General features: G+C 34.0%; 1 protein-coding gene across 4 annotated transcripts in view; it reads right to left on the bottom strand.

Annotated features, from left to right (window-relative positions):
• Chm (CHM Rab escort protein) overlaps positions 1 to 26,371 on the bottom strand; it is a 218,887-nt gene extending 192,516 nt beyond the window's left edge. For all 4 annotated transcript variants that reach the window (XM_010612875.3, XM_010612874.3, XM_010612876.3 and 1 more), the window contains exons 1-2: positions 26,304 to 26,371; positions 226 to 292 (exon numbers count right to left, since the gene is read on the bottom strand). In XM_010612875.3, the coding sequence (XP_010611177.1) occupies positions 226 to 292; positions 26,304 to 26,352 (116 nt within the window). In that variant the 5' untranslated portion in view covers positions 26,353 to 26,371. The remainder of the gene's footprint in view (positions 1 to 225; positions 293 to 26,303) is intronic.
• Positions 26,372 to 27,171: the final 800 nt, after the last annotated feature.

Raw genomic sequence — 27,171 nt, forward strand, 5'->3', positions numbered from 1 at the left:
GAAAATTAAAATGATACATCTGGTTTATTCTCAAAAGAAACAGGCCCCATTCCAAATAATACAATAGAAAAACATATATCATATATTTCACATATTATTGGTAAAAATTAAATAAATGCAATTCCTTTTCTACCTTAAGTTTATATACATGTGTATGTTTAATTACATTTTAAACTTTTATAGAGTATTCAGGAAGCATTAAATGCTACCATTGATAAGACTTACGAATCAACATGCAGAACCCTCTGGCCACTCCTTGAACATGCAGCTGCAAAGATGGATTCAGGCAAACCTATAAAAACACATACTTATATCATTTAGAATGTAGGAATATATATGTACATATATATTTTACATAAAATTTTCAAGGCATGCTATCACTGTATAGAATCATTTAACAAAAAGAATTATCTTTGTTCAAAATTACACTTTGTATTAGTTACAGTTAAAGGTCCCTTAACCATATACCACTATTACTGAAATTTTTATGTAGATTTTTTAAAAGGCAAAATTTAAATTTTTTCACCTGCAAATTATCATAACTGAGCAACTATAAGAGTACTGTTTATATAAATCTGACGTTTTCAAGTGCACCAAAATATAAGAATCTGTATATGTATTCTAGAAATGAAAAAAATAAAGTTATAGAGTGGAAACCAGAATACAGATCTAACTCCAAAGCTACAATGCCTCTAAGGGGGAATGGCATACTCATTTTAGTTTAAGAAATATGGTCAGGTGTGGTAGCACATGCTTGTAATCTCAGCCCTCAAGAGGCTGAGACAGGAGGATCACTGTCAGTACAAGACCAACCTGAAATACATGACAAGATCCTGTCTCAAGAAAAATAAGAGGGGAAAGAAACATGTTAGCTAATTCAAAAAGAGGCCATTTATAAGACATAATATTTTGCTTTTAGTCAGTAAAACAGTTTGCAAAGAGAACACTGCTGCTTTGGAATCAAATGTAGTTGTACCATAAAGCTAGTTATTATAAAAGGAAATATTTATCACTACTAATACAATCAAAAAGATAAAAATTACCAAAGATATTACTTAATAATTTAAAAACTTTAGGTTTTCCACTATATTAATGCTCTACATTGTAAGTTCAAGAAATGTCAATAGGTTTTTATTATAAACTCTACCATTTCAATCAATGCTATTATATTTTTATACCAATCATACAAATAAACCATGTTTTAAAAGTTTAGTAAAAAGCCATGCATGGTGGCTCATAATCTCAGCACTAAGAAGATTGAGGCAGAAGGACTACCACTAGTTCAAGGCTAGCCTTGAGGATTACCACTAGTTCAAGGCTAGCCTCAGTTACACAGTGCGTTCAAGATCAGCCTAAACTACAAAGCAAGACTCGGTCTTAAAAATCAAACAAAAAATAAATAAATTAAGATAGAGAGGTTAATACGATTTTATAGAGCTACCACCACCATGCAAAATCTTAATCTTCTTGTACTTTTACCTAGTAGAAAAAAAAAACTGCACTATCGTTTTGGTAAGAGTTTAAACTATACACAAAACATCTAGGATTTCAGGAAATGATAAAGATTATCTTTTTATATATAAAAAGTAATATGCACATGAAAGCAAGTGAAGTAATCTCTAGTTAAAAACTACATTAAACACAAGGTCTAGCTGCCTTCAGGGAAGAACTACTTTTCTAGGACTGAACACTGGGTTTACGTTTGGTTCCAAAAAAAATTTCTGATGTTGTGCTCGCTTCAGCAGCACATACACTAAAATGTTCTGATGCAAGGTACTAAATATAACCATTAAATATCAATTATTGGATACAAGCCATTATAAATTTCCAATCTTCACTTTGCATACAGTTCAAGAAAACAAAATGAAAATTTTTAATGTAGAGACAGTAGTAAAGCAATACATTATTGAACAAACTAAGTTCTTCAGTTGGAACTATTCTAATATATTTTATCTTAAGATTATCAGAAGTTTTTGCCACACTTAAATTTCCTTATTACATAATGTAATTATTATGGTACTTTAAAAGCTGATAAGCAGCTTAGTTAAAAGGACAACAACAAAGAAATACTTAGGAAGCATAATTAGCATATTCATGTTCTATGTATAATAATCAAATCATTAGTAATAGCACTTAACATTATAGGATTTTATGCTTCCCATCATGTTTTAATATATATCATTTATTTCTACCATGTTAAGTCACTACCTCCAACTTGGACATAGCTCAGAGAATGAGGATTTAAGGGCAGTACAAGCAACACAATGAAATGAACAGAGTTTAAATTGACTGACCTAGACTTCAGTCTTTCTTTTTTTGCTTAACTACTTCCACAACCTCAGCCAAGTTACTTGGCTTCTCTGAGCCTCTGATTCTCTATCCATCAATGGGAATATTACCATCCACCTCATAGGATTCTTTAGTTGTTAGTTGGGGTATTTGCCAGATGAACTCTATCTACTTTTATTACCCTTTAAAAAGATATATTAGAAGCACTACACTTTCATTTAACACTTCTGCAAACATACCAACTCCAATAGTAGTCAATAATATTGCTCTCTTATACTTGCCCCCAAATAGCTGTTATTTTAGGTAGGAAGATATGTAGTGGTTACTTCTGTACCTGCAATACACTGTCAGAAATCAGGTCTCTGCTGATAAAGCAAAGCCAAGATGGATTACAATACTTGAGTCCAAATTATATAAAACCAAAATGTCTATCATTTGTGTTTTTCTCCAATACTTTCATCCAGATATCTCTACAGGTTTATGAAACAAACAGGTTATTCCAATGTTAAGCAGGAAGGGCTTATAATCTACATGATTAAAAGAAAAAATAGAATGCAGTTAGCAATGTCTTTCTGGCCAAGATTATATATTTCTTCCCATTCATTCAATAAACAGTTCTTTGAGCATTGAAAGCACAGATTCTCTATGGCTATACGCTGAAGAAAACAAATGAAGAAAGAGAAAAAGGGAGGAAGGAGAGAGGGAAAGCAGAACAGAGCAGACTGTGATAGGCAGTGAGAAAAAAAAGCAAGAAAATTATCCTATCCTAACAGATCCCAATCTAAAGGACAAAATTTAGAAATTAAAATAATTAGTATATTTCAAACTGTTATAAAAAACTAATGGAAGGAAACACTCCCACCATAGAGAGAAGTACTAGAAAGCTCCAGGGAACAAAAGAAAATAGCTAGGTCTTTCAGGATCTTCAACAACTTAAATTTAAAAGTGTAAAAGGAAAAGGAAAAAAAAAGTGGTTCCGCTGCCTGCCTTGCAAGCAAAAGGACCCAAGTTCAATTCCCAATACCAAAAAAAAAAAAAAAAAGAATACATCTAACTACTTCACTTAGCATAATGTTTGCAAGGGTCATTTATGTTGCATCCTAGTATTTCATTACTTTTGTTAATTACCAAGTAATATTCCATTATATGGGTATGCCAGACTTTCTTTATCCACTCTTCTGTCAATGGACATTTAAATTGTTCTGACGTCTTAACTACCATGAATATTGCTGCAACAAACATAAAACAGGGCACAGAATGACAATTACCACATGATTCTACCTATATAATGCACCTAAAATAGATAAATATATTAATAGTAGAATGGTGGTTGTCATGGGTTTTTGGAAAAAATAAGTGAAAAGTTGTTAATCAAGGGGCCTAAGTATCAGGCAAAGCAAGATGTGTAAGAGATCTAGAGATCTGTTGTACAATACTGTAGCTACAGTGAACAGTGTATCCTGTATTGTACAGGTGAAAATTAAGAGGGTAAATCAAAGGTTAAATGTTCTTACAATGATACAACAAAATTTCAAAAATAAAATGGTTAAAACCAAATTGTGGAGTTTGAACATGAACCTTTATGAAATAAAGTCTTAAAAAGGATTTTAACCATAACAGCATAGTAAAATCAAGGTTTCAGAAAAAAAATAAAACCACATCACAGAATAGAAGAATAGCTTGCATACAAAACTTTTAATACTTAAAAAAGGGATTTGGCTCAGTGGTAAAAAAGTGAACAACATCTGAATCATTGCTCAAATACACATAACATTTCTATGTGGCATTTATATGAAATATAAATATGTTTATAATGAATTATACAATTCCTCCCTCAAAGAAAAGCCAAACATGAGCTAGAAATAGATAACTTAGATCAAGGTCAAATCTCACATAGCATTCCATAGGAAACACTGTATAAAATGTGTGAGCACAAATATACAACTATAATTTCAGCTGTTAAGTGGGGATAATAATATATTTCTTTATCCCCATTTAGGGAAGGATGGTCCAAAATGATATGAAACACCTTATACAATGCTACCTGGTATGTCACTGACATTTGATAAATATAACTTCTCTTCCGTCCACATCCTACTCCTTCAGTAAGTTCAGATATTTGAACAAAATAAAGACTATCACTTGTTTACCACTTATCTTCAAAAATATAATAAAATCATTTTAAAAAATTTTTAAATATATATACTATAAAAGCTCATCAACTACTGGCTATCACTTAAGCTTTTCACATTGAACACTGTTATTAACACTGTTATTAGCAAAGCTGTACCAAAGAATGTGTTCTGCCTTAACATTCCGGGAAACACATGTAATTCTGATGCATAATCAGCAATTTTGACAGTCAAGTCATTTTATTAAGAAGGCAAATATACAGTATAAAAATAGCATTTCATAAGAGGTGTGACAGAAGAAATTGAGGTTTGGTTCATCACACCCTTCTCTGTAGAGGTTTTATTATAAGCCTGGCAACTACAAAGAAAATATATCACAAGAATACCATTATGTATGGCCCTAGCTTTCACTATTTTCTCAAACCTGTCTGGTAAAATAAAAACGTTTCATTATTAAATGAAAGAAGCAAGCTAAAACCAAAGGAAAATAGTAGGAAATTAACACTTTCAATAATCTTACCTACAATATTTTACAGAAATTAGACCATTTTGCATTCATTTTTCAAACTTCCCCTTTAATCCAAATTGTTAATGTTGAACCTCATCCTTTACAACTATAATACTTGTTAATTCTCCATGACATATTCTTGAAATTGAATTAGTGTCTAAAATTGATTCCCTTATACTATACTTATATAAGATAAACATAAAGCATTTACACCATTCCTAGCATATCGAACAATAAATAACAGATTCTACTGACAAGACTTTGATGACCTGACAAACCCAAGTGCTTATAGCCCATGTCATAGGAAACCATAAATCACTATTTTATAGAACATTTCAAAATGGGTTCCTGCTTTCTACCTTGAAAGTCATTTAACGTGTTATTTATAACTAGCGAAGATCACAATGGGAAGAAAATTACATAGAACTAGAAAATTTACTGTGACTGCTTTTATAGAAAATAGCTTCTTTTTAAAGAAAAAAATAGTTGTGAATACAAAAAGCTTTGAGAGAGCTAGACCCTTTACTACCTAAACAATCCTATGCAGAGCCTTTGTGCCCTATCCTACAGGAAATATAAATGACATACAGTACTAGCAACTAATATAAAGTTGCAACTGCATGCTTCACTCATGTTGCAGCCACTCAAAAAAGATGACATCACAAAATTAAGCAGAAACTGAATTTTAACCCTATTCATCAAGTAGTTCTTTTTTTACTCCTAATTTAGATCTTATATTCAAAGTTTATATCGTAACTCTACCTTTCCGTGACTACCTTAAGCAGAAAAAAATAAACTACCAGGGTAGTATAGAGAATAATTAAGAACAGATAAAAATACCTATTAATAATTATTTTAACTTTGCTTCCTTTCAATTTACCAAACTTATTTAAAAATGCAGTAATTTGAAATCGATGGTCTTCCTCATTTATATCTATGAGTTGCTAAGAATTTGAGAAAAATACATTTCAAAATTTTAAAATTTCTCTTAATTTTAAAAAATTCAGTATACTGTAAGCTTGAGGAATAGGTAATAGAAAAACAATGCTTCAGTTTTCAGAATACTGAAATATTAAAATACTAAAAGTCAGGAAGAATGGCTTATTTTCCAGTTTATATGAAATATGCGTGACAATAGGAAAATCACTTACCCTCTCTTCAATTCAGCTTCTATATGGATATCTTTATTAGATAAAATAAAGAGCTTGAAACAAGTTACTTAAAAGTTTTAGTTTCCAAAAGGTGAATGGCATTGCTAGTTCAACAACCTCAACCTGGCTTCTATTTTGTACAAAAGACTTGAATAAAAACATAACAGAATTTTGGGAACACTGAAAAGGAAGCAGTTGTAGAATCTCCTTCAAGAACCCACAGAGAAACAGTGCACACAGGACACCAGTTCTCAAATTTTAGATTACATATTTAATTATCCCCCCCCAAAAAAAGAGAAAGATCTAAAGTAATGAAGCAAGAAAAGTTATCCTAGCCTATAGTCAGTATTAAAAACACAAAAATCCACAACACAAAAAGATCCTGTTTGAATTTCATTAACGCCCTCTTTTACAAAACAGGAGAATACTGAGCAACATAACATTCCAAAAGACAAGGAAAGACAGTCAAACAAATTAGATGAAAACGTTTACTTAAGTATGTTTAATATTAGCTAAAAAAAATTAAGAAAACAGCAGAAACCCTGGGAGAACACAGTAAATCAGAATTACAAGAGCTCAAAAGTAAGGAGATTAGAGAAATGGAGGATTCAAAAGGAAGGAAATGGTTTTAAAAGAAATAATTTAAAAAATCATCTCAGAAATGAAAACTAAACTAGAAGCACCAAAGAAATTTAAAAAAAGAAAAAATGCACATGCAAGGTAAAACAGTTAATTTTGTACTAACCTGAATTTATTATCTGCCTAAGTCAAAGAATAAAATCACAGACAAAAGGAGGATGTTAGTGTTTACTGGAAACAGGCAGATAAATCAGACAAAAGGAGGATATTAGGAGCAGATAGCTCCTAGATATTTATTCGGGAAGAGATTTTGAAAGTGGAATGGCACTAGTACTCCCTTTGTTTTGATCTTATAAAGATAAGCAGCACCCAGAAACTTGTTTTAAACAGGTGGCTCTGTGGGTTTTAGAGTTTAAAGAAAATTAGTTTTATAACTGGGCAAGTTCAAAAAAACTGGTTATTTGTTTTGGTTTTTGAAGGGAGGAGCTGTCAACTAGAAAGGAGTATATTTTGCCAAACAACATTTTTCAGGGAAAGAGTCCTTAGCTATCCATTTTTATTTTAACTTTTATCCTTCCTCTGTTTAGCTGTATGACTTGAATTAGCCCTTAACTCAGTGTGTGTGCACTATTTTTTTAATCTAGCCTACTATACCTTAAACTGCCCTTTTACTGAGTGTCTACTTACAGGCTAACCAATCCTATTACACTCTTTTACACTCCATTACACTTTATTACTCACCCTGTCATTAGGGAAGATGGGCAAAATTCTTGATCTAGCTTTTCTGTTGCTGTTACAAGCGATCAGTATGGGGGCCAGCAGTAAAGGATTTTTTTTTATTAGAGTGCTAATTTAAGAAGGCCTCGACAGGTTTATATGTTATAATTATACTAAAAAGAATTAAAGGACATCTTTAGACCTTTTACAATTTTAGGAAACAGTGCTACTAATCATAGATAGACTTAATACCCATTATGTAAGTGTATCTTATATGTAAACAGAACATTTAAAAACCAATAGATGTAGATCAAATTTTAAATGACAAAATTTAGAGATGTTGAAAATTTTGATCATTTTATAATATCTACATATAATGTATGTTGTATAAGAGGATTATTTGTATGTATAAAATGTATGTAGTCTTAACACTGTAAATAACTTCAAAGCTTAGACACACAACCTACTTTCTTTATAGATGTATATATGCCTATAGTCTCACAGATATGTACAATGTGCTATAAACTATATTTATTCAATCAATCAGAAAGTGATTACTGAAAACATTTTACAGATTAACATTAAGATACTCTTTAACCCTTAAAATTCAATAACTTAACTCATAAAAATCTAGTAACAGAAAATACAAGGAATTACCTTGGCAAATAAATAAGAGTACAAAAAACCATGTTTTTAAGACAGAAAACTTTTAGCATCCTAACTTTAGCCAACTTGATCATATATCACAACAGTTTAATAATGTGTGTTGTAATGTATCACAGTAAGACTGGGGAAAATAGAAGAAGTCACCTACCAGTGGAAAAACCTGAAGCAAATTGGTTTAGGCAGCTGCTTTTCTAGTCACAGTGGGGAGTTTTGTGTGGCAGTTCCCCAAGCTCTAGAGGATCCCATTTATTGGTTTACCTTAACAATTACTTTAGATGCCTCATGGGAGCCAAAGTATAGCAATTAGCATTCTTAAGCTATTATATTATCTTTAATCAAGAAAAAAATTTAAGTTATAGTACACAGAAAACAACAGACATTGTATTTATGACACCAATTTTTTAGATATTGTCTCAACTGGCTAACAACCTGAATGAAAAAACATCACCAAGTTTAAAGATATCTTTATCTTACTGTCTTAGTTATTTTTGTTGTTGCTGCTGCAGTTGTTGAGAAAAAATATCTAACATTTGTAAGTTAAGGGAGAAAAAATTTACTTAGCTCAATTTGTAGAGGTTTTAGTCTATCATTAGCTGGCTCAGTGGCAGGGTGGCACAACAGACAGGAATCAGAGGAGAAACAGCTGACAGCAGGCAGAAGGTACCAAAATCATAAGTATGGAGCACAGCTCTTTTTTTTTTTTACATCTCATCTAGGCTATTTAGGGTGGGTAGCAGTCACACCACCTATGACTGCATGAGGCTTTGGGGAGACAGCTCGACATAAGACTTAAGATTCTTCCCCTGGCTCCCCAAAGATTCATACATGCCCCTTTAAGTAAAAGGCATTTATTCTATCTCTAAGAGTTGCCAAAGTCTTAACATTTTTAGCATTGTTGAAAAATATGTCTAAAGTCTCTTTTGATATTTAATGAAAACACCTGTAAAAATGAAAAAAAAGTTAAACACTTACACGATTTAATGGCACAAGATAGACATTTTTATTTTAAAAATTACAAATGGGTGATATAAAGGAATGGGACCAAAGCAAGTCTAAAATCTAACCAGGCAAACATTAAGTCTTGTAGTTTTACATCTAGCATCCAAGGCAATCTGTGGCAAGATGTGAACTCCAAAGGGCTTGGGTGGCTCTGTCCCTATGGCACTGTCAGTGGTTGTAGCACTCACTCATGGCTTCTCTCTTGGATTGGTTTTGCTCCCTCCTTGCAGCCTTCCTCAGATGATCTACATTCTTGGCTTTTCTAAACTTCTGTTGTCTCTACCACACCTTTGACTACAATCACAGCTTCACACACAGCTCTCTCAGGGACATACTGCCTGTCCTCCAGGCATTTTTTCTGAAATCTGGGTGGAATCCTTTATGATCTCATAACACTTGCTTTCTGCATGCACCTAAAACCAGCCCCACATGGAGGTTCCCAAGGTGTGCCACCAGCTGGAGCAGTAGCCAGGCTTCTTTTTCTCTTGGCTGTAGAGGTTGAGTGCCTAAATCTTGAGGAACAAGTTTTCTAGGCTTCTGCCATTCTGGAACATGCTGCTCTGGAGCTCTGTTCTCAAAAGCAGTCTTTCACTCTTGCAATCTTGAGACTGCAAAGGTTACTTTGTAGTTTAATCTGGCCTTGAGCTCATTATGTAGCCCAGGCTGGATACAAAACCAAAGCAATCCTCCTGCCTCAGCCTCCCAAGTGCTGGGATTGCCACCACACCTGGCACAGTCAACAGTTTTACAGGTTCTTTTTCTTGGAGGTCAGAGGGATTTGCAATGTTTTAAATAATTTTGCTAGGCTGTTTGCTCTTCATTCTTAACACAAATCTGGCGGAAAGCACCCAACAGTAGCCATGCTACAACATTAGATTGTCTTAAAATTGCTTCTGCCAGATTAATTAGTGTGGCACACTTAATCTTAGTTTCAGGAAAAGTATGCAAACATGAGTAAAATGCAGACAAACTTTTTGCAAAGGTATAACACACATTGATTGGAGTCCAATAGCGAATGCAGTCTTTCCCAGTGGAAACCTCCCGAGCCTGGTCTTTACCTGCAGGATTTCTAACAGTCTTTTGGTCTTTCGAGCTATGACCAGAATCTCTCATCAAATATAGCCTAGCGTGTTCCAGCTCTACTTTTTTAGCTGGCATCTCTGAAAATTTTCAAACTTCCCACAAGCTAGTCCCAAAAGTTACTGAATCACATGGTCTGGTATAGTCACAGGAACAACCACACTCCTGTTACCAAATTGTCTTAGTTATTTTTCTCATTTTTGAGACAAAATATCCAATATCTACAAGTTAAGGGGAAAAAAGGTTTATTTAGTTTAGTTTGTAGAGTTCTTAGTCTATAATTGGCTGACCCAAAAGAAGGGTGTCACAGCAAACAGGCATCACAGAAAAGATACAGTTCATCATGGGCAGAAGGTAGCAAAGCAACAAGGCTTGACCACAGCTCTGTTTTTTATATCTTATCTAAATTTATTAGGGTAGGTAGCATTCACACCTTTAATCCTAGTTGTCTTTTTCTTAGTATTATACCATGAATTGATCTCAGTATCACATATTCTAGATCTAGCCACCTCTAAAAAAATGCCCCACCTATGACTACAATGAGGCTTTAGAAAAACATCTGGACATAAGCCATAATAACCAATCTATTTAAACTAGTTTATCATTAAAACATGTGAACAATTATCAATTGGGCTAATATCATTAGTGTTTATCTGTAACTACAATAGAATATATACCTGAAATTTACACATAGTAACACATATTAACCCAATCATATATGAACTTTATGTTATCTAACCTTAACTTTTTACCTGTAAGCCTTATGTAAGACTGAGCCTACATGCCAGAGTTCGATCCCCGGTAACAAAAAAAAAAAGACTGAGCCTACAAGATTCTTAACACTTTAATGTTTTACTTGAGTTTGGCTACCCCCCCAAAACCTATGTAACTATTTTTAATGGAAAGTCTCAAAAGGGACAGAAGATTATAACCACAAAATTTTAAAAGAAATTAATATAAGCTCAAAAAAGTCTTTAATGAAGCAGCTATCAATATTTTAACTGTTTAAACCAATTAACAGGAATACAAGCAAACAAGGAAACATATAGAACATATAAAACAATTATTTTTAAATCACAGCATATCCTTAAGTGTATTGGCCGTGATGAAATATAACAAACTCATTTATAGTTTTAGGTTTATAACTATAAATAAACTAGTCAGAACTTTCCATAGTGGGTGTCATCATACTTTTTAGGTAAATCACAATAGAGATCTCTTGTAATAAATTACACCAGTAAGACTAAGGAGAAAGTTATCAATGTTAGAACATTGAGTTGAGGATTTAGAAAGGCACATATGGCAGCCTTCTTACAAGGCACCAAAGTTTATGATCAGAGAGTACACAATGATGTCGGCAATTATTGTACAGGAAAATGCGTCTAAGGATTAAATTCAAACCAGTTTTTAAAGAATATAGCTCAGGGATAAGTCAGAATAGGAAACACAGGACCAAACAGGTGTCCTATGGAATTGTTATGATTACCTAAAAAATGTTCCTTTGAGTGATAAACTTCTCACTCTAGGTGGACATACAAGATACGTGGCTCATTTGGGGATTCCCTGGCCTGTGAAAGTGAAAGACACTTTCATTCCAGAGCTACAGTGGCAACTCTGGCCACAGTATAACTGAGCAGGTAGAATCAGATGAGCTAGCAAGACAGTAGAAAGTCAAACACTGAAAGTTCATGGGAGGCCAGGGATTTAGCTCAGTGGTTCCGGGAACTGACTCGCAGGCACAAGGACCCGAGTTTGATACGCAGTACCAAAATATATATATAAGACACTTTCATTCCAGAGCTACAGTGGCAACTCTGGCCACAGTATAACTGAGCAGGTAGAATCAGATGAGCTAGCAAGACAGTAGAAAGTCAAACACTGAAAGTTCATGGGAGGCCAGGGATTTAGCTCAGTGGTTCCGGGAACTGACTCGCAGGCACAAGGACCCGAGTTTGATACGCAGTACCAAAATATATATATATATAAGGCCATGCATGGTAGCACATACCTGTAATCCCAGCACTCAGGAGGCTGAGGCAGGAGAATTGCTATGACTTTGAGATCATCCTGGGCTACACAGTAAGTTCAGTGCCAGTCTGAACTACACAGTGAGACCCTGTCTCAAAAATCAAACAGCAATAAAAAAAGTCTTCCAGGTCAAGAAATTTAACTGAGAGAGACTAGAAGCCAGCAACCACATGGAAAGATCAGCAAAGGGAGGCAGTAAAACAGTCAAGGGTGTTGTTACAATATACACTGTTTCACTCTAGGTAAGTTTCCCTGTCAACTGTGTTGTGTGTTGAGTGATTGAGGAAGGGGGGTCCCAAAAGAAAAGTAGTCCTATAACATTATGAACTATAATGGGCCATTTACTTTTTTCCACTATTTAGATCTTACTGGAGAGTGGCCCCATCAGAGTCTAGCAGTCGTAAAGCAAAAGTCGAAAGCAAAGCTTTCCACAAGAGGCTGAAAGAACTCCTTAGCTTGCACTCTGATGGGCTACAGTGCTTGGGGTCACAGCATGGAGACCTTTGGGTCCCTAAACTGGTTTTTATCAATGAAATCATCTGTGTTGAATTCACCCCCACCTCAATAGACTAATAGTCTTCCCTTTTTATTAACAACACTAGATGTTTGTTAAATTACTCTCTAGGCATTATTCCTTGGTGGGAGGCAGTGGAGAAGGAATAGGAAAGTGTATGAAAAGTCTAACTTAACAGTAACTCTTTACATAAGGCACAAGAACTTTATTGGGAATAGCCATAAGGCTAGTAAGAAAAAAAAAGCACCAACCTCTCCTACTTTGTAAATGTAATCATCACAGTTAAATGGGGGGAATAGGGAAAAAGATAAACACTCTGATCTTTTACCTCATCAATCTCAATTTGTTGAATTCAAAGTTTACACTGATCTTGGTGATACCTCCAAATATGGAAGTTAATTTTCTACAAGCCCAAGCTCATTACCTCACTAAATCGAAGATGAAATCATGGACAAAAGGAGGAAGTTAGAGTCTTCCTTGGAAATAAGATAACAGCTCCTGCCTATTTATCCAGGAAAGGATTTTGAAAGTGGGATAGCATTGTGCTCTGTTTTGGCCTTATATAGATAAGCAGAGCACAAAAACTTGTTTTAAACAGGTGGCTCTGAAAGTTTTAAGTTTAATGAAACATAGATTTTAGCCAGCCAAGTTTAAACAAAATTGAGTTTAAAGGAAAGTGGCTATTCTGTATTTTTCACTTTTTCTAGCCCAGGAGTTAGGAAGGAACAATCAACTAACTGTTATACATTTTTCTGTGTTTCTTTTATATTTCTGAGCTCAACTGGCTATACAGCTTCAATTAGCTCTGAACTCAGTGTACTACTTTTATTTAAATCTAGCCAACTCTGCCTTACGCTGTCTTTTTACTGTCTGTTTCTAGACTAACTAAACTATTACACTATTTTATACAAAGGACACATGATGAAAGTACTGTGGTTGTGTTTTAAAAATTACTGTAAGGCTATGCCTACTGTTCAAGTTAAAAATATTTTTACTAAAAAATTATTTTGTGGTATTATAAGTGCTTTATAATATTCTAGTTTGTTAATTACACTAACCAATGCATTAGAAAAATCAAAGGTGATAGTTCTATTGTTTAGATTAAGAAATAGTGACTGTTACAGTAAATGACTTCTCCAAAAACCACACATTTCAGATAATAGTGAATGCTACACTCAAAATCATACCCTCTGATTATTACTGTTATTTTCTATACTCTGTGATTTGAGAAAAGCAGTTATCCTACAGCAATGTACCTAAATTTTGGTGAGTACTCATTTTATTGTGAGAGATTGCATTTTCTGGGCTGGGGATTTAGCTCAGTGGTACTGAGCCTGCCTTGCAAGCACAAGGTCCTGAGTTTGAACCCCTGTACCAAAAAAAAATTTTGCATTTTACATATAATAGCTGTACTATGGTATAAACTGTTAACCTTTATAATAACTATTTATGCTCACAGAAAATACTGATATTTAATAATTTAATTTCTGTTACTTCATGCCAGAAACTGTTCTTTATACATATTATTAACTTTGAAGATTTCCTTGAAGTATATATCAAATGTCAAATGTCACATTCTAAGTAATACTGGATTTGGGATTCAAATCCACTTCTATTCAGTTCCAAAGTTATTATCTTCACAAGCTCAAGTACATGTGAGGCACCATATTTACCAAGTATACATTAGCTATACAGAAAGTTCTTGGCCATAAAAATAAAAAAAAAGGCTGGGGATTTAGCTCAGAGGTTCCACCACCTGCCTTCCAAGCACAAGGACCCAAGTTCGATCTCCAGTACAAATAAATAAATAAATAAATAAACAAAGATAGGGCCTTTATCTTCTCCATATATATTGAAATAACTAAAGATGGAATGGCATAACTGAGATTTGCTTCAAAGTAATCTAAGATTGGATGATTGAGAGAACATAGGAAAGAAGCCTATGAGTTGATAGTTGTTGAAAATAGGAGATGTGTACATTGTGGATTATTTTAAACTACTTTTTTATGCTTAAAATTTTCTGTAAAATATTTTTAAATAAATAACATGTAATACCAAATTTGAAAGAATCAATTAAAGATTGCACCTATAAAATACAGTAATTCCCTGAATGACAGTACATTATATTGTTTTTATCTAAATTAAGAAAACTGTATTAATTAAAATTCCCTTAAAAGTAATAAAAATGTTTGCTCAAAACTGTCCATGTCAGTAAATAAGCAGTTTCCACTATCACTAATTTTTTACTTATTTTTTTATTTCTGTTGTATCAAATGAAGTGATCAAAATGATCTTTACACAGCAAAGAATACCTTAGGCCAGCTCTCTTCCAAATTAACACAATGTTTAACTTGTAATGAGGAAAATAATGTTTCTTTGTCTGGAACATATTTTACTTGTATACCACATGACCTTCATTACGCTGCTTATAAAGAAGCACGACCTTTATTAATTACATTGCTTATAATGCTATGAATCTAAAAGAGATAATGAAATAGACTAAGCACTCATTTTAAAACTCTTATAAAAATCACAAAATATATAACCTTCTCCTTTATTTGAAATCCTATCAGATAATCCATTTCTAAAATGTAGAGATGAAAACTTATCAGCTTTATAAACTAAATTTCAAAGTACAGGCTAAGTATCCCTTTCCTTAAAATGCTTGGGACCAGAAATCTTTCAGATTTGAAATTTTTTTAGTTTTGGAACATTTGCATATATATAATAAGATCTCTTGAGGCAGAGAGCCAAATCTAAACACAAAATTCATTTATGTTTCAAATATGTCTTATACACATACCCTGAATGTAAATTTATACAGTACTTTAAGTGAGCCTGCACTTTTGACTGTGACACATTACAATAAAATAGGTGTGGAATTTTCCAATGATGGTACCATGTTGACACTCAGTTTAGGATTTTGACGCATTTCAAAAAAAAATTTTTTTTTTTTTTTGGCTACCAGGGATTGAACTTGGGTCCCTGTGTTTACAAGGCAGGCAACAGAAGCACTAAGCTAAATTCCTGGCCCGCATTTCAAAATTTTTAAGAGGGATACTACACCTTTGCCTACAAGTTTGTTCTTTTGAACTATATAACATTTGTTAAAAGTACAAACACGTCAAATTAAATTTGAATTTTTTCATTATTTTAAAGAAAATCAGCTATACTATATATGATTGACAAAACAACGAAGGTAGTTATTTTATCATGCACATTAAAAAGCTGAAGTGATTACACTGAGTTTATTAAAATTGTTAAAGGATAAAATTTTGTCTAATTAAAATTACAGTTTTATTGCATTGAGAATGTTTTACTATTTCAATAAGAATAAATAACAATCAATATAAATAATTTATCAATTACTTTTTGGTTAGTTTGTATCTTAAAATTCATATAAGAAATACTTAAGCAGTATGACAGTTACTTTTCTTTTTCATTTTATCTTTTACATTGTAAAAATGATATATTGCTAAAGAAAATATTTGGATCATACATAATCTGATCCCTAACAAAAATTTTGTTCATTCTCCCATCACTTCTAGCCTTGGTTCACATATGGCAATTGTGGCTGAGGAAATTGAAATATGGAAAGGCTAAATAATTACCCGAAGTCACATAGCCAGTAAATGATAAAGTTAAGATTAGTACCTACAGAATCTGTGTTCTATTCATTATTACACTGCTTCAGGATATCTCTCTGCCTATATCCACCAGGAAGCTTTACATTTAATTCTGTTTCCCAAATGTTTCCTGATTGTAAGTAGGTACAGTAACTGGTGAACATGAATAAGGCCACAAAGGTATAAGGATATTTTCCTTCCTAAATTTAAAAAGTACATTCAGTGGCAGCTAATCCACACAGACAGACTCAAAAGAATTACAAAACAATTATTTTTCAAGTCCTAATAAAAATATTGATGTATGTAAGGATTGTCAATTAATGGTAAAATAATTATATGAAAGGCTGGTATCAAACTGAACATCTGTACAATGCCAATATACAGATTACTTTCAAAACAAAGGGGGAAAAACATCGAACACCACACAGGCATGAAAAGTTATGGTCAACATTTTATTCCAGGGTTAATCTTACCACTCATAGTAGATCAACAAGATAATGTGTGTCTTCTGGTGTGCTCCAACATGACAATTATATCATTTAAGATGTACTCTAGCCACAAGTACTAACCTGAGACTATCAAGCCTTTCGATATAAATTTCAAAAGTTACAGGAAAAATGCAAGATGATGAAACAGAAAATGATACTTACTACAAGCAAACAAGTATCTAAAAGATCACTGACCTAGTCTCTTCAACATATATCATAAACAAACAAACAAAAATTCAACTACCCTACAATAACAGATTTTACAGGACATACCAACCAAAAACCAATTCATAATACAGAAATGGACACCATTATACCTATCTGCTGAAAAGGTTAATGGGGGTGGTAAGTCATTGGGAAAAGTTAAAATAGGATTTGTGTACCAGATAAGACAAAAACAAAATGGAATGTAATGAAAGGTGAGGATTATTAAGTGCAAAAAAACTTGCACAGTGGTATGTACAGAACAACCTTATTTCAGCATTGTTTTCTGATATTGTACATTTCCTGGGAGGGAATATTTGACAAACTGAGACTAAAGGGCAAATAAATACATTTGCTTTGATAAACCAGCATAACCGAATGAGTTTGAAGATGTGCAAACATAGAATACTATATAATAGCAGTAGGTAGATTGCACATATGTGCGTTTATGTGAATGAATCCCACAAGCATACCACCAACCAACAAAAATAAGTCCTGCAAAGAATAAAGTTAGAATTTAGAATGTTAGACAGGGGCCAAAATAGGTAAAACTAGCAATAAGAGATACATGCATACATAATAAAACAACTTTACAAAATACAGTATTATGAATTAGTAATATTTACCATAGTGATTACATCTTCAGTAATCAGTAAGGGAAGGGGGGGATACAATGATGATGGGGCACACAAAGAACTTTTAAAGTATCAGTAATGTTTTGGTATTTTTTTCCCTTCAGCTATGCCATGCACATGCACATAAGCATTCATTTTATTACTGTTCACTGAAACATATCTGTGTATTTCATTTGTAGAGGTGGTATTTATAACAAAACAGAAAGCTGTGGACCAGATAAAGGGCCACATTGTAAGAGTAGGTACTCAACTAACCAACCACGCAGCCTCCATTGAGATGAATGGGTTCTTGAATGTACTTCATTCGCACTCCTGTCAAATTTTACTATAAGTATTGTTAAAAATAGATACCATCATCCAATTTTTATCTCTTTTGTATTATTTCCTTAGAATTAATTTGTAGATCTGGAGTTACTGAATTGAAGCAATAAATACAGTCACTATTCAAACTGTCAGATTATTTTGCCAGGATCCCAATATACAATATTATTAGCATAGCAATTGAATCCAACTTTGTGAGCAATTACTGGTAATGCTTTAATTATTAGGTTATTTGGCATTTTACTATTAGTAAGAAAAAATATTTTCCCAGAATTTCTTTTTGACTGTATGTTAATTCTTCTCATCTATTTACATGATTTGCTCATCTATCTGCAGAGATCATGTTGTTTTCATTTAAAAGAAATCTTTAAACATAATGGGTCCTTTCTTAGGAGCTTTCAATATTTTTAGTCTGGCTTCCCTTTTCTTTTATTTTACTATTTTCCAGAGTAGATGCTATGTTTCATATATTCAAAAGTTAACAATGAGTTTTCTATACTTTCTATACCTTCAAAGAGGAAAAGTTACTATTTCCCAACAGGTCTAACAACTCATTCTATTCGTTCTACTTCATGCTTTATATTTCCCATTTTAAAACAGACTACACAGACACTCAAATAATTGGCATAAGAGAAATTCCAAAACTAGATCATGTAGGAGACCAGATAGGAAGATTGAGGTCCAACTGGGCCCTCAGCGAGCACTAAGAAGGAAAGCAGCATGCAAGCAAGTGAGTAAAAAAGTAAAAGGAGCTGAGATTCTATTGTTTATCCAGAGAAGTACCATGGAGGGTGGGAGACAGATGAATCCTGTGTAACTCTAAATGCCTGTACCCGTGTCTGGGTGAATAAAGCCTAGGTGCACCAGTCACACAGGGCCTTGGACCACTAGAGGCAAAGAGCCTTCTGGCCCTTCACATTTTAACGTGATTCTGTCTCTTTACTCTTCATCCTCATCACCCCTTGGTTAGGTGTGAGCTCAGTGGCTGGTTCCCACAAGATCATATAGGACAAACTATAGGAGTTGTATCAATTCAGTGCTAAGAATACATTAGCTCAACGGCGCTGAAATAAATGGCTATTTAAGGGGATCAAACTTCATACTCCACAATGAAATAAATTTCAGATGAATTAATGTTTAAATGCAAAAAAATGAAATATTAAAATTCTTAATCATAGATTAAGGAGTAGGGTTTTCTACTCACAGGGAGAAACAATATAAGGAAAAAAGTTTGATAGATTTGATGATATAAAAATTACACATTTTTACAGCAAAAACCATTGTAAAAATGGAAGGTATGTTGGCCATAGTGGTGCTCACTTGCAATCCTAGCACTCAGGAGGCTAAGGCAAGAGGATTTCTGTAAGTTTGAGGCTAGCCTGTACTACCATGGTCATCAGTTCAAGGGCAGCCTGAACTACAAAGAAAGACCCTATCTCAAAAAAATAAAATAAATAAATAAATAAAAAATAAATAAAAAAAATAGAAGGCAAACTTAGAAACTACATATGACAGTAAAGACACAAGAGAAAAACTACAAGCCAATATTCCTGATGATGTAATTAACCTCAACAAAATACTAGCAAAACAAATTCAACCGTACATTAAAAATATCATTCACCCTGATAAGGGATACAACTATGATTCAACATATGCAAATAAATGTGACACATTTTCTATATTAGCTAGCTTTCTCATCACTGAGACACAACATCCAACACTCATAACTTAAAGGTAAGGTTTAATTTGGCTCACAGCATCAGGGAATTCTGTCCGCTGTCAGCTGGCTGCAAGACAGAAACATCATGGCAAAGTGTGTGGCAAAGCAAAGACCTTGAATTCATCACTACTGGGAAGCAGAGGAGAGGAACAGTGCCAGGCAAGAAAAGGGACCAGGGATTATATACAGTACTCAAGGTCATATCTACATACATATCAACACATCCACAAGTGTGTTTTACTAATCTACTAGGCATTTCTTAATCCAACAAATTGATATGTCAGAAATAATGGCTACAATGACATTAACAGAATCAACCACAAAAATATAATAATTGCAATATATTGAGAAAAGGAATTTTACAAAATTCAACATCCCTTCATGATAAAAATTCAACAAATTCAGTACAGAAAGAATGTACCTCAATAAAACAAAACCATATGTTACAAAACCAGAGCTAATATCATACTGAACAGGAAAAAATTCAAAGATTTTCTTGTAAAAACTAAAATAAGACATGTATGTCCATTTTCACCACTCCGATTTAACAAGTATTAGAAGTCCTAGCTAGTGCAATGGTACAAGACAAAGAAGCAATATACATCCAAGCTGGAAAGGAAGAAATCAAACTGTTGCTATTTGGAGACAACAGGATCTCATATATAGAAAACCTTAAAGAATCTACCAAAGAAAAAAATTGGAACAAAAAAAGGAATTCAGCAAAGTTGGTGCAGCAGTGTGAATATAATTAACAATGATACACATATTAACACAATAGTTAGAAAATTCTGAATCTAGTGGTAACAAAACAATTTAAGGAGACAGATATTATAAACTGGGCACCGACAGTGATTTTTAGTCTATTACATTTACAACCATTTACAAAGATAATAAGCACAGCCTAACTTTTCAGATAAAAGACTTCACACAGAAACTGAATAGCAGATGATTTAGCATGAATAACAGGTCAATTATATGCAATTATAATTATTTCTGTGCATTGGGATTTTATATTAAACAGGAGAATGTGAGGGAGAGCAGCCGCATTTGATTTTAATTGCTCTAGCCTGAGTTATCCAAAACATCATGAAAACACTAGAGAAAATGATAAAATGACAAGAGGCATGGGAGATTAAAATGATGCTACCAAAGGAACTTGGGTAACAGATGCAGCTGTCTCTGAGGAATTTGCGCGACTTTACTTGCCTTACTTTCCTAGGTGTTGAAAGCAGAAAAGGCATACTTTTCCATAAATAAATGCCTGAAGAAGTGCAAAACATTTGTTTTCAGAACTGCAAAATGTAAGCTTTCTTCAGCTCCTAGCATTTACACAGACAAGTAAATATTCCATACAGTATCAAAATAAAATGAATGTTAAATCTGTTCAAAACAATAATGATAAATAATGCAAACTGGTGAACAAAACAGAAGACAGAAAGGAAACTTAAAAGCTACCTAGTGAGAAATCTGACAGAAGTACTGGTAAAGACACACAAAAGCATTTTCCACCAACCAGCCAATGCAAGAGGAAGAAGATAAATCAGACATTTCAATCGTTATACCACTCTCCACAGAAATTATAAGCCCTCCATGGAAAGAACTGAGGTAATAATAATGGTAATAAAAGCACCTCAATATGGTTTATGAACCATAAAAATCAACCATATTTTCAGAGCACTTACAAAGCATTTTATATGAATTATTTCAATCTACAATACTACTCTGTGAAATACACTGTACTTACAAATAAGAAAATTGATTCAAGAGACTAAGGAACATGCTTTAAGGTGGCACAAAAGGCAGAACTGAAATTAAAACCCAACTCATCTCAATTCTGAACCAAACTGCCATCACTATATTTTCCTGCTCAAATGACATACGTGCCTGTGGAAGTGAGGAAAATATATAGAAGAAGATATAACATTTGAAAAGTTAAAGGACTTCTGAAATACCACTTTCACTCCTATACATTATGTTATTCAGTTGGTCAATATTCTTCAGTGCAAACTTTCAAAATTTGTCCCAACCCCTCCCCAAAAATGTGTGCATGTATATACATAAATAAAACACATTCATCCTTACTACATGTGTTCTAACAAAATCTCTTTTTTTTTAATGCTGGAATTCATTTCATGACCCATAAACAGGCAGCATCTTGCAACTAAAAAAAAAAAAAATCCAGGTGTTGTGGTGTACCCCTGTCATCCCAACACTTCAAAAGAAAGCTGAAGCACAGGGACTGCCACAAGTTCAAAGCCAGTCTGGACTACATAATGACTTCAAGACCAGCCTGGACTACATAGTCATATCCTGTCTCAAAAACAAAAACAAAGTAAAAAAACACCAAAACCCTGCCCCAGGTGTATGTATATTTGGAAGTACAAGGAAAGGATATATCCTGTGATGTTAGAAACAAATCCAGATATTCTGAGAGAGGGTTAAGTGATACATGTAAGGGAAATCACTTGAGTCCAGCACAAATGGACATTCGTCAAATACCAGTTACCAAGATACTTCCTGCATCATTACTATCCCCCAAGGCTAGGAGAAATAAGGGTACTCTACTAGCATGATAAGCACTATAGTCAAAGAATTAGTCAAGGAACTGCTAGTCAGTTAACTACTTTAATATTCCAATTCAAAAATATCAAGAAATAGGACCAAGCTACCTACACTAAGTCTTCTGAAAAATCAAGTAATCCGTTTCAAGAAAATATCTCTTTAATCAGCCATTTTTGATGGAAAAAGGTCTAAAGTATATTAAACACTGACTCGACTTCTTAAAAGGACTATACAAAACAAATCAGTATTTTTCCCAAAGACACAGTTATAACCAACAACACATAATGGTAACTTTAGACCTGGTAGATCCCTACCTTACAAATAACCTAATTCAAATCACTCATTTTACAGATAAGCAATCTCATGCCCCAAGAGGTTGTAAAATTTGCCCAAAGTCACATAATAAGAAGGTCAAGTGTGCTTATCATACATGTAAGTAACCCCATCTATAATTGTACTATGCTGAACACTATCTCTCAAGGAAATCAAGAAGTAGGGGCAAAACCACCTTGTAATTTCACGCATGTTGTTATTTTTATCTTCCCTTCTCTTTTCCCATAATCTTTTACAAAAAAAAAACTTTTGAAAAGGATCTGTGTGTTTATCTCTGCAAGAATAAAATAAGTTAGCCTATTCCACAACCCTCCTCAGGAGAAAAACTCAAAAATATCATGTGGTGTGCTTTAAACAGGAAAAAGATGCTGATGGAATTTCTATATGGTCTTCAAGAAGTAAAGATTAAATGAGAAGCCTACATTGTCTTAAAGACAATGCCTTGGCTGTCAGGAAGTACAAAGTTCATGAGAAGAGGCAATACAGTGAACTTCACAAGGGCAAGAGACTAGGTTATTTATAAATATAGGTTGACGTCCTAAAAATTGAGTGTACACTAAATGGTGCTAGGTCACTGCTGTTTTCATGCAGGTTTGTGTTTCAGGAGTTTGTCTCTTCCCTTATAAATATAACAACTGCCATGTACACATCTAACAGCACTCCCTCAGTCTTTGTAGGAGTTGACAATACTCCTTTTATCTTCTAATTCAATGGTACCAATACACAATGAGCATGCTAAAACTACTCCTAAGAATGAATATATTCTGATAGAAGACCTGAAGAATTACCCTATATTGGAAGTGTGTCAGTATTTTCACAAATCTTTTATAAAATACATCTTGCCTGTTCTTGAGTTTCTAGCTCTGAGACAGATAATACAGGCTTCCACTTAAGTTATTCTAGAAGAATATTCTATTTTTAACTTTAGGCCAAATATAATCTTTTATAACACACAAAATTATCATTCAAATAACTTTTTAAATGGCAAACTATTCTGAAAAGTCACTTTCTAGACACATAACACATGTCCATTTTTGTCTTCTCTTTTGAGATTCTAGTTGACTTTCTTTTATTCTGTTCTCCTTTTTTTTCTTTTTCCACAGTCAAGTACTTCAATTTATTCTACTGCCTTTGGGTGTTCAAGGCATACTTTCTATATTTTCTGATTAGAAGGAAATAGCTTAACTTAATAAAGTGTATTCAACATTTCATTTTTCCAATAATCTCTTGAAAATAGGATCTTAAAAACTTTTACCATGTCTTACAGAAAATCAGAATAAAATTAGTCAAGGTCAAAGGGAATTTAAAATATCCTCAGATGATTGTACTTGATGAAGCGTTTGATTTTTAATATGCTAAAATTTTCTAAGAAAAAATTATATTTCATAGCCTATTTCTTCATGTTTCTTATACATGCATGATTAATTCTGCTTTTGTTAATAAAACTAAAACTATGAAATACTACATTTCCTTCAAAGTAGTATGTTTAATAAACATTTTAAATGCTTTCAGCAAACTATTTCAGAAAAGAAACACATAAAAAAATAAGTCTAATTGGGCTGGGATTTAGCTCAGTGGTTCTAGAACATGTCTTGCAAGCGCAAGGTCCCGAGTTTGATCCCCAGTACCAATAAAAATTTTTTTTAAAAAGGCTAATTAAATCCAAGCAATGAAAGTACTGAAATCATTTTGAGAAATGTCTTTAATCCAGTTTTTCCACTTTTGATGAAGGAAAAACAAACTTGTATATCATAAATTTAAGCAACATGCTTTATAAAACCCAGAATGTCACTATTAAGCAACATTAAACACAATTTTTCAGATTAACTTCAGATAAACTCTCTCATACACTGAGACTATTACACTCACTAGAATAAGTCTAAAATGAATATTTTTCCAAATCACTTCTGACACCTTCTGCTGCAATTTCTGTATCACTTAGGGCCCTCCTACCTCTACCAGGTCAGACTCTTACAGATGCATATACTATTTTCATCAGAAGGCAAAAATAATTATTACAATAAGTATTAACTGCATCTAATAAGAATGAAAACTCATCAATTAAAATTTTAAAACAGATAAGGAATCTCTTGATTCTAAGAAAATAATATTAAACATCTCAAGTTCCTAGGTAACAAAACAAAAAGGCAAAAATAGAGAATTTAAGTATGCTTTAAAATGAACACATTATAAAATGGATGTTGTTCTTAGGGTAAACTGGGAGTAAAAATGAGTAGTCTAATGGCTCTCTCCACTTCTCATCCAACATCTGTGGATACAACTAGATTACCTGAATCTACGAAGCTATTTTCAGACTAGAAATAAACATGTCTTTGCTGCTCTGAATTTGTTAAACAACAGCTTAAAAGCTATCTAGTTTACCCTCCATATATTCAAAAGCAAGGAAACTGAGGATCTGAGAGATTAAGTACCTGGCCCTCCCATTTACACAGCTAGTTAATGGCCAAGCAAGGTCAAGCATTAAGTTGTCCCAATTATTTCTACTAAAATGTCAGTTCTGAGGGTCAGAACAACTGAGTCTCCTTCTGGGATAGAAGAGTGGGTCTGCAAATTAAGCAACTGTATAATCTTTGGCAAATTAGACTCCCAACCCCCTTTTTGTCTCCTGTAAAATGCAGAGGTTATTCCAACCAGGTTGTCATGATAATACATCTGGCTTAAGTGCTTGGCAAATTGATTAGAAAATCATAAACAATTGAAAACAAGTAGCTGTTACTTTTACTCAGATCCTGGAAACATGGCTTCTTCTACTGTATGTACAGACAACGAACTGAATTCGGTAACACAATGGTCAGGGTCCCATACAACAGAGCTTCTCTGGCCTACCACATTCGACAGACTGGAGAAAATCCTACCGAACAACTGTCCTATATCAGCCCATCCAAAATTCATCCCTTACACTCTTAAGAAAAACAAAAAGCTAATTTGCTGCCAAATGTCTTCGGCCACCCGGTTTACTTTGTCAACTAAAAACTGCAGGCAGGGATGGGGGGATGGGGGATCGTTCTGCCTTCACCTAAATCACGTAGGACAGAAAAACAAGGAGGAAGATAAGATCACACATCTGAACTGGAATTGAAGAGTCTGTTCTTAGCAATTTAAGTTATGGGTAAATAGGTGGGTGGTACAAAGCAAAATGCTTTCAACATCATAAAACTAGAATGGCTACCACAATAAAATACAACTCCCTAAGCTTCCCAACACAATAAAATAGATTATCCGTTTCCTTTCCCTAAGTAAATATGCATACGGGAAAGAAACATTTCTTTATAACTGCAGATTAAGCTGCATCTCAGCTGCACTGTACCCTATGAACATTATGAAAAAGTTCGATGAAACGGCAAAATAAAATGATGGGGAATATCGCCTTGAAATCAACAAAGAAGGAATCATAATGTCCTGCTAAAGGCGTCTCCACCGATAAAATCCCGACCTTCAGTATTCCTGACACTTCAAACCCACCTCCCTCTAAGGAAATAAACAGGAATCACCGCAGCAACCAACCTCAGCAATCCGCATTGAACAGATCGACCCCTACTCAAATGCGGGTCCAACCCCCTCCCTGTAGCTCCTAAGTGCCGCGCGGACTCCGGACTACCTCACTTCCTTTCTGTCCTCCCTCCCACGCTCAACCCTTGGCATGGTTTGCCAACCCTTGCCAATGACAGAGAAGGAATGAACCACACAGACTTCCTACACTTTGCCTGGAGAGTATCGGGGCCACACATACCCGTCCCTATCACGATCACATCAAACTCCGAAGGGAGGCTATCCGCCATCTTGACAGGAAACGTGTCCTGTGACTATTGCTCGCGAATACGAGATCAAATTAAGCAGTCCCTCCTTAGGAGGCGAAAGGAAAACAGTGCATTGTGGGTATTGTAGTTCTGGGGTGCAGCATCCAAGTAGACGACTCTCATTCTACATGGAATGCTCACAACAATATGAAAAGCTCCCTTCATTTTCCAGTTTAAGTACAGTAGCTCACTTAGCTTGAAGGTTAGGGCTAGGAAAGAAATGCACATTTTTTTACTCCACTGATTAGGATGAATTTGGGAAAACTTGGAATACTCCTTTACAATGATGAACCAAAAATTGTTGGGAGACAGGGACTGTGGAGTGAATTGAAAAAAGGCTTGCTCCGTAAACAAAGGAGATTTTCATTTCGGCTTGAAAATTGCCCCCTTGTGCCTGTATATTTGGTTTAGTCCCTGAGCCATGGATTTCACACCAATACTTTCAAACTATGTTCCTTGTCTTTGTTTCTTTGTCTTCCCAGTAAAAACTCTCCAAAAAAAGAAAGAAAAGAAAAAAAAAAAAAAACTCGATCTGGTTTCACCAGAATGGGAGCTCTCATTATGCTCTTTTTTTTTCCTAGCTACTCCAAACAGCCACTCTAACAATACATATTTGTGAAATTAACTTTGCTTTACAAGGGGGGGGATGTGAAAGCATAGTACATGCTTTATAACCTTTTATTGAGTCACCGTCTGATTTTCACCACCAATAACACTACTCCACACAATAATCTTCTAATGAACTACTACAGACAGGATTAAGGTAAAGGGGCCTTTATATTAAACTGATTGTATTTGATG

The sequence above is a fragment of the Fukomys damarensis genome, unplaced genomic scaffold (assembly GCF_012274545.1).
Source record: "Fukomys damarensis isolate Sample0158 unplaced genomic scaffold, DMR_v1.0_HiC HiC_scaffold_39, whole genome shotgun sequence".
In the NCBI taxonomy this organism is placed as follows: domain Eukaryota; kingdom Metazoa; phylum Chordata; class Mammalia; order Rodentia; family Bathyergidae; genus Fukomys; species Fukomys damarensis.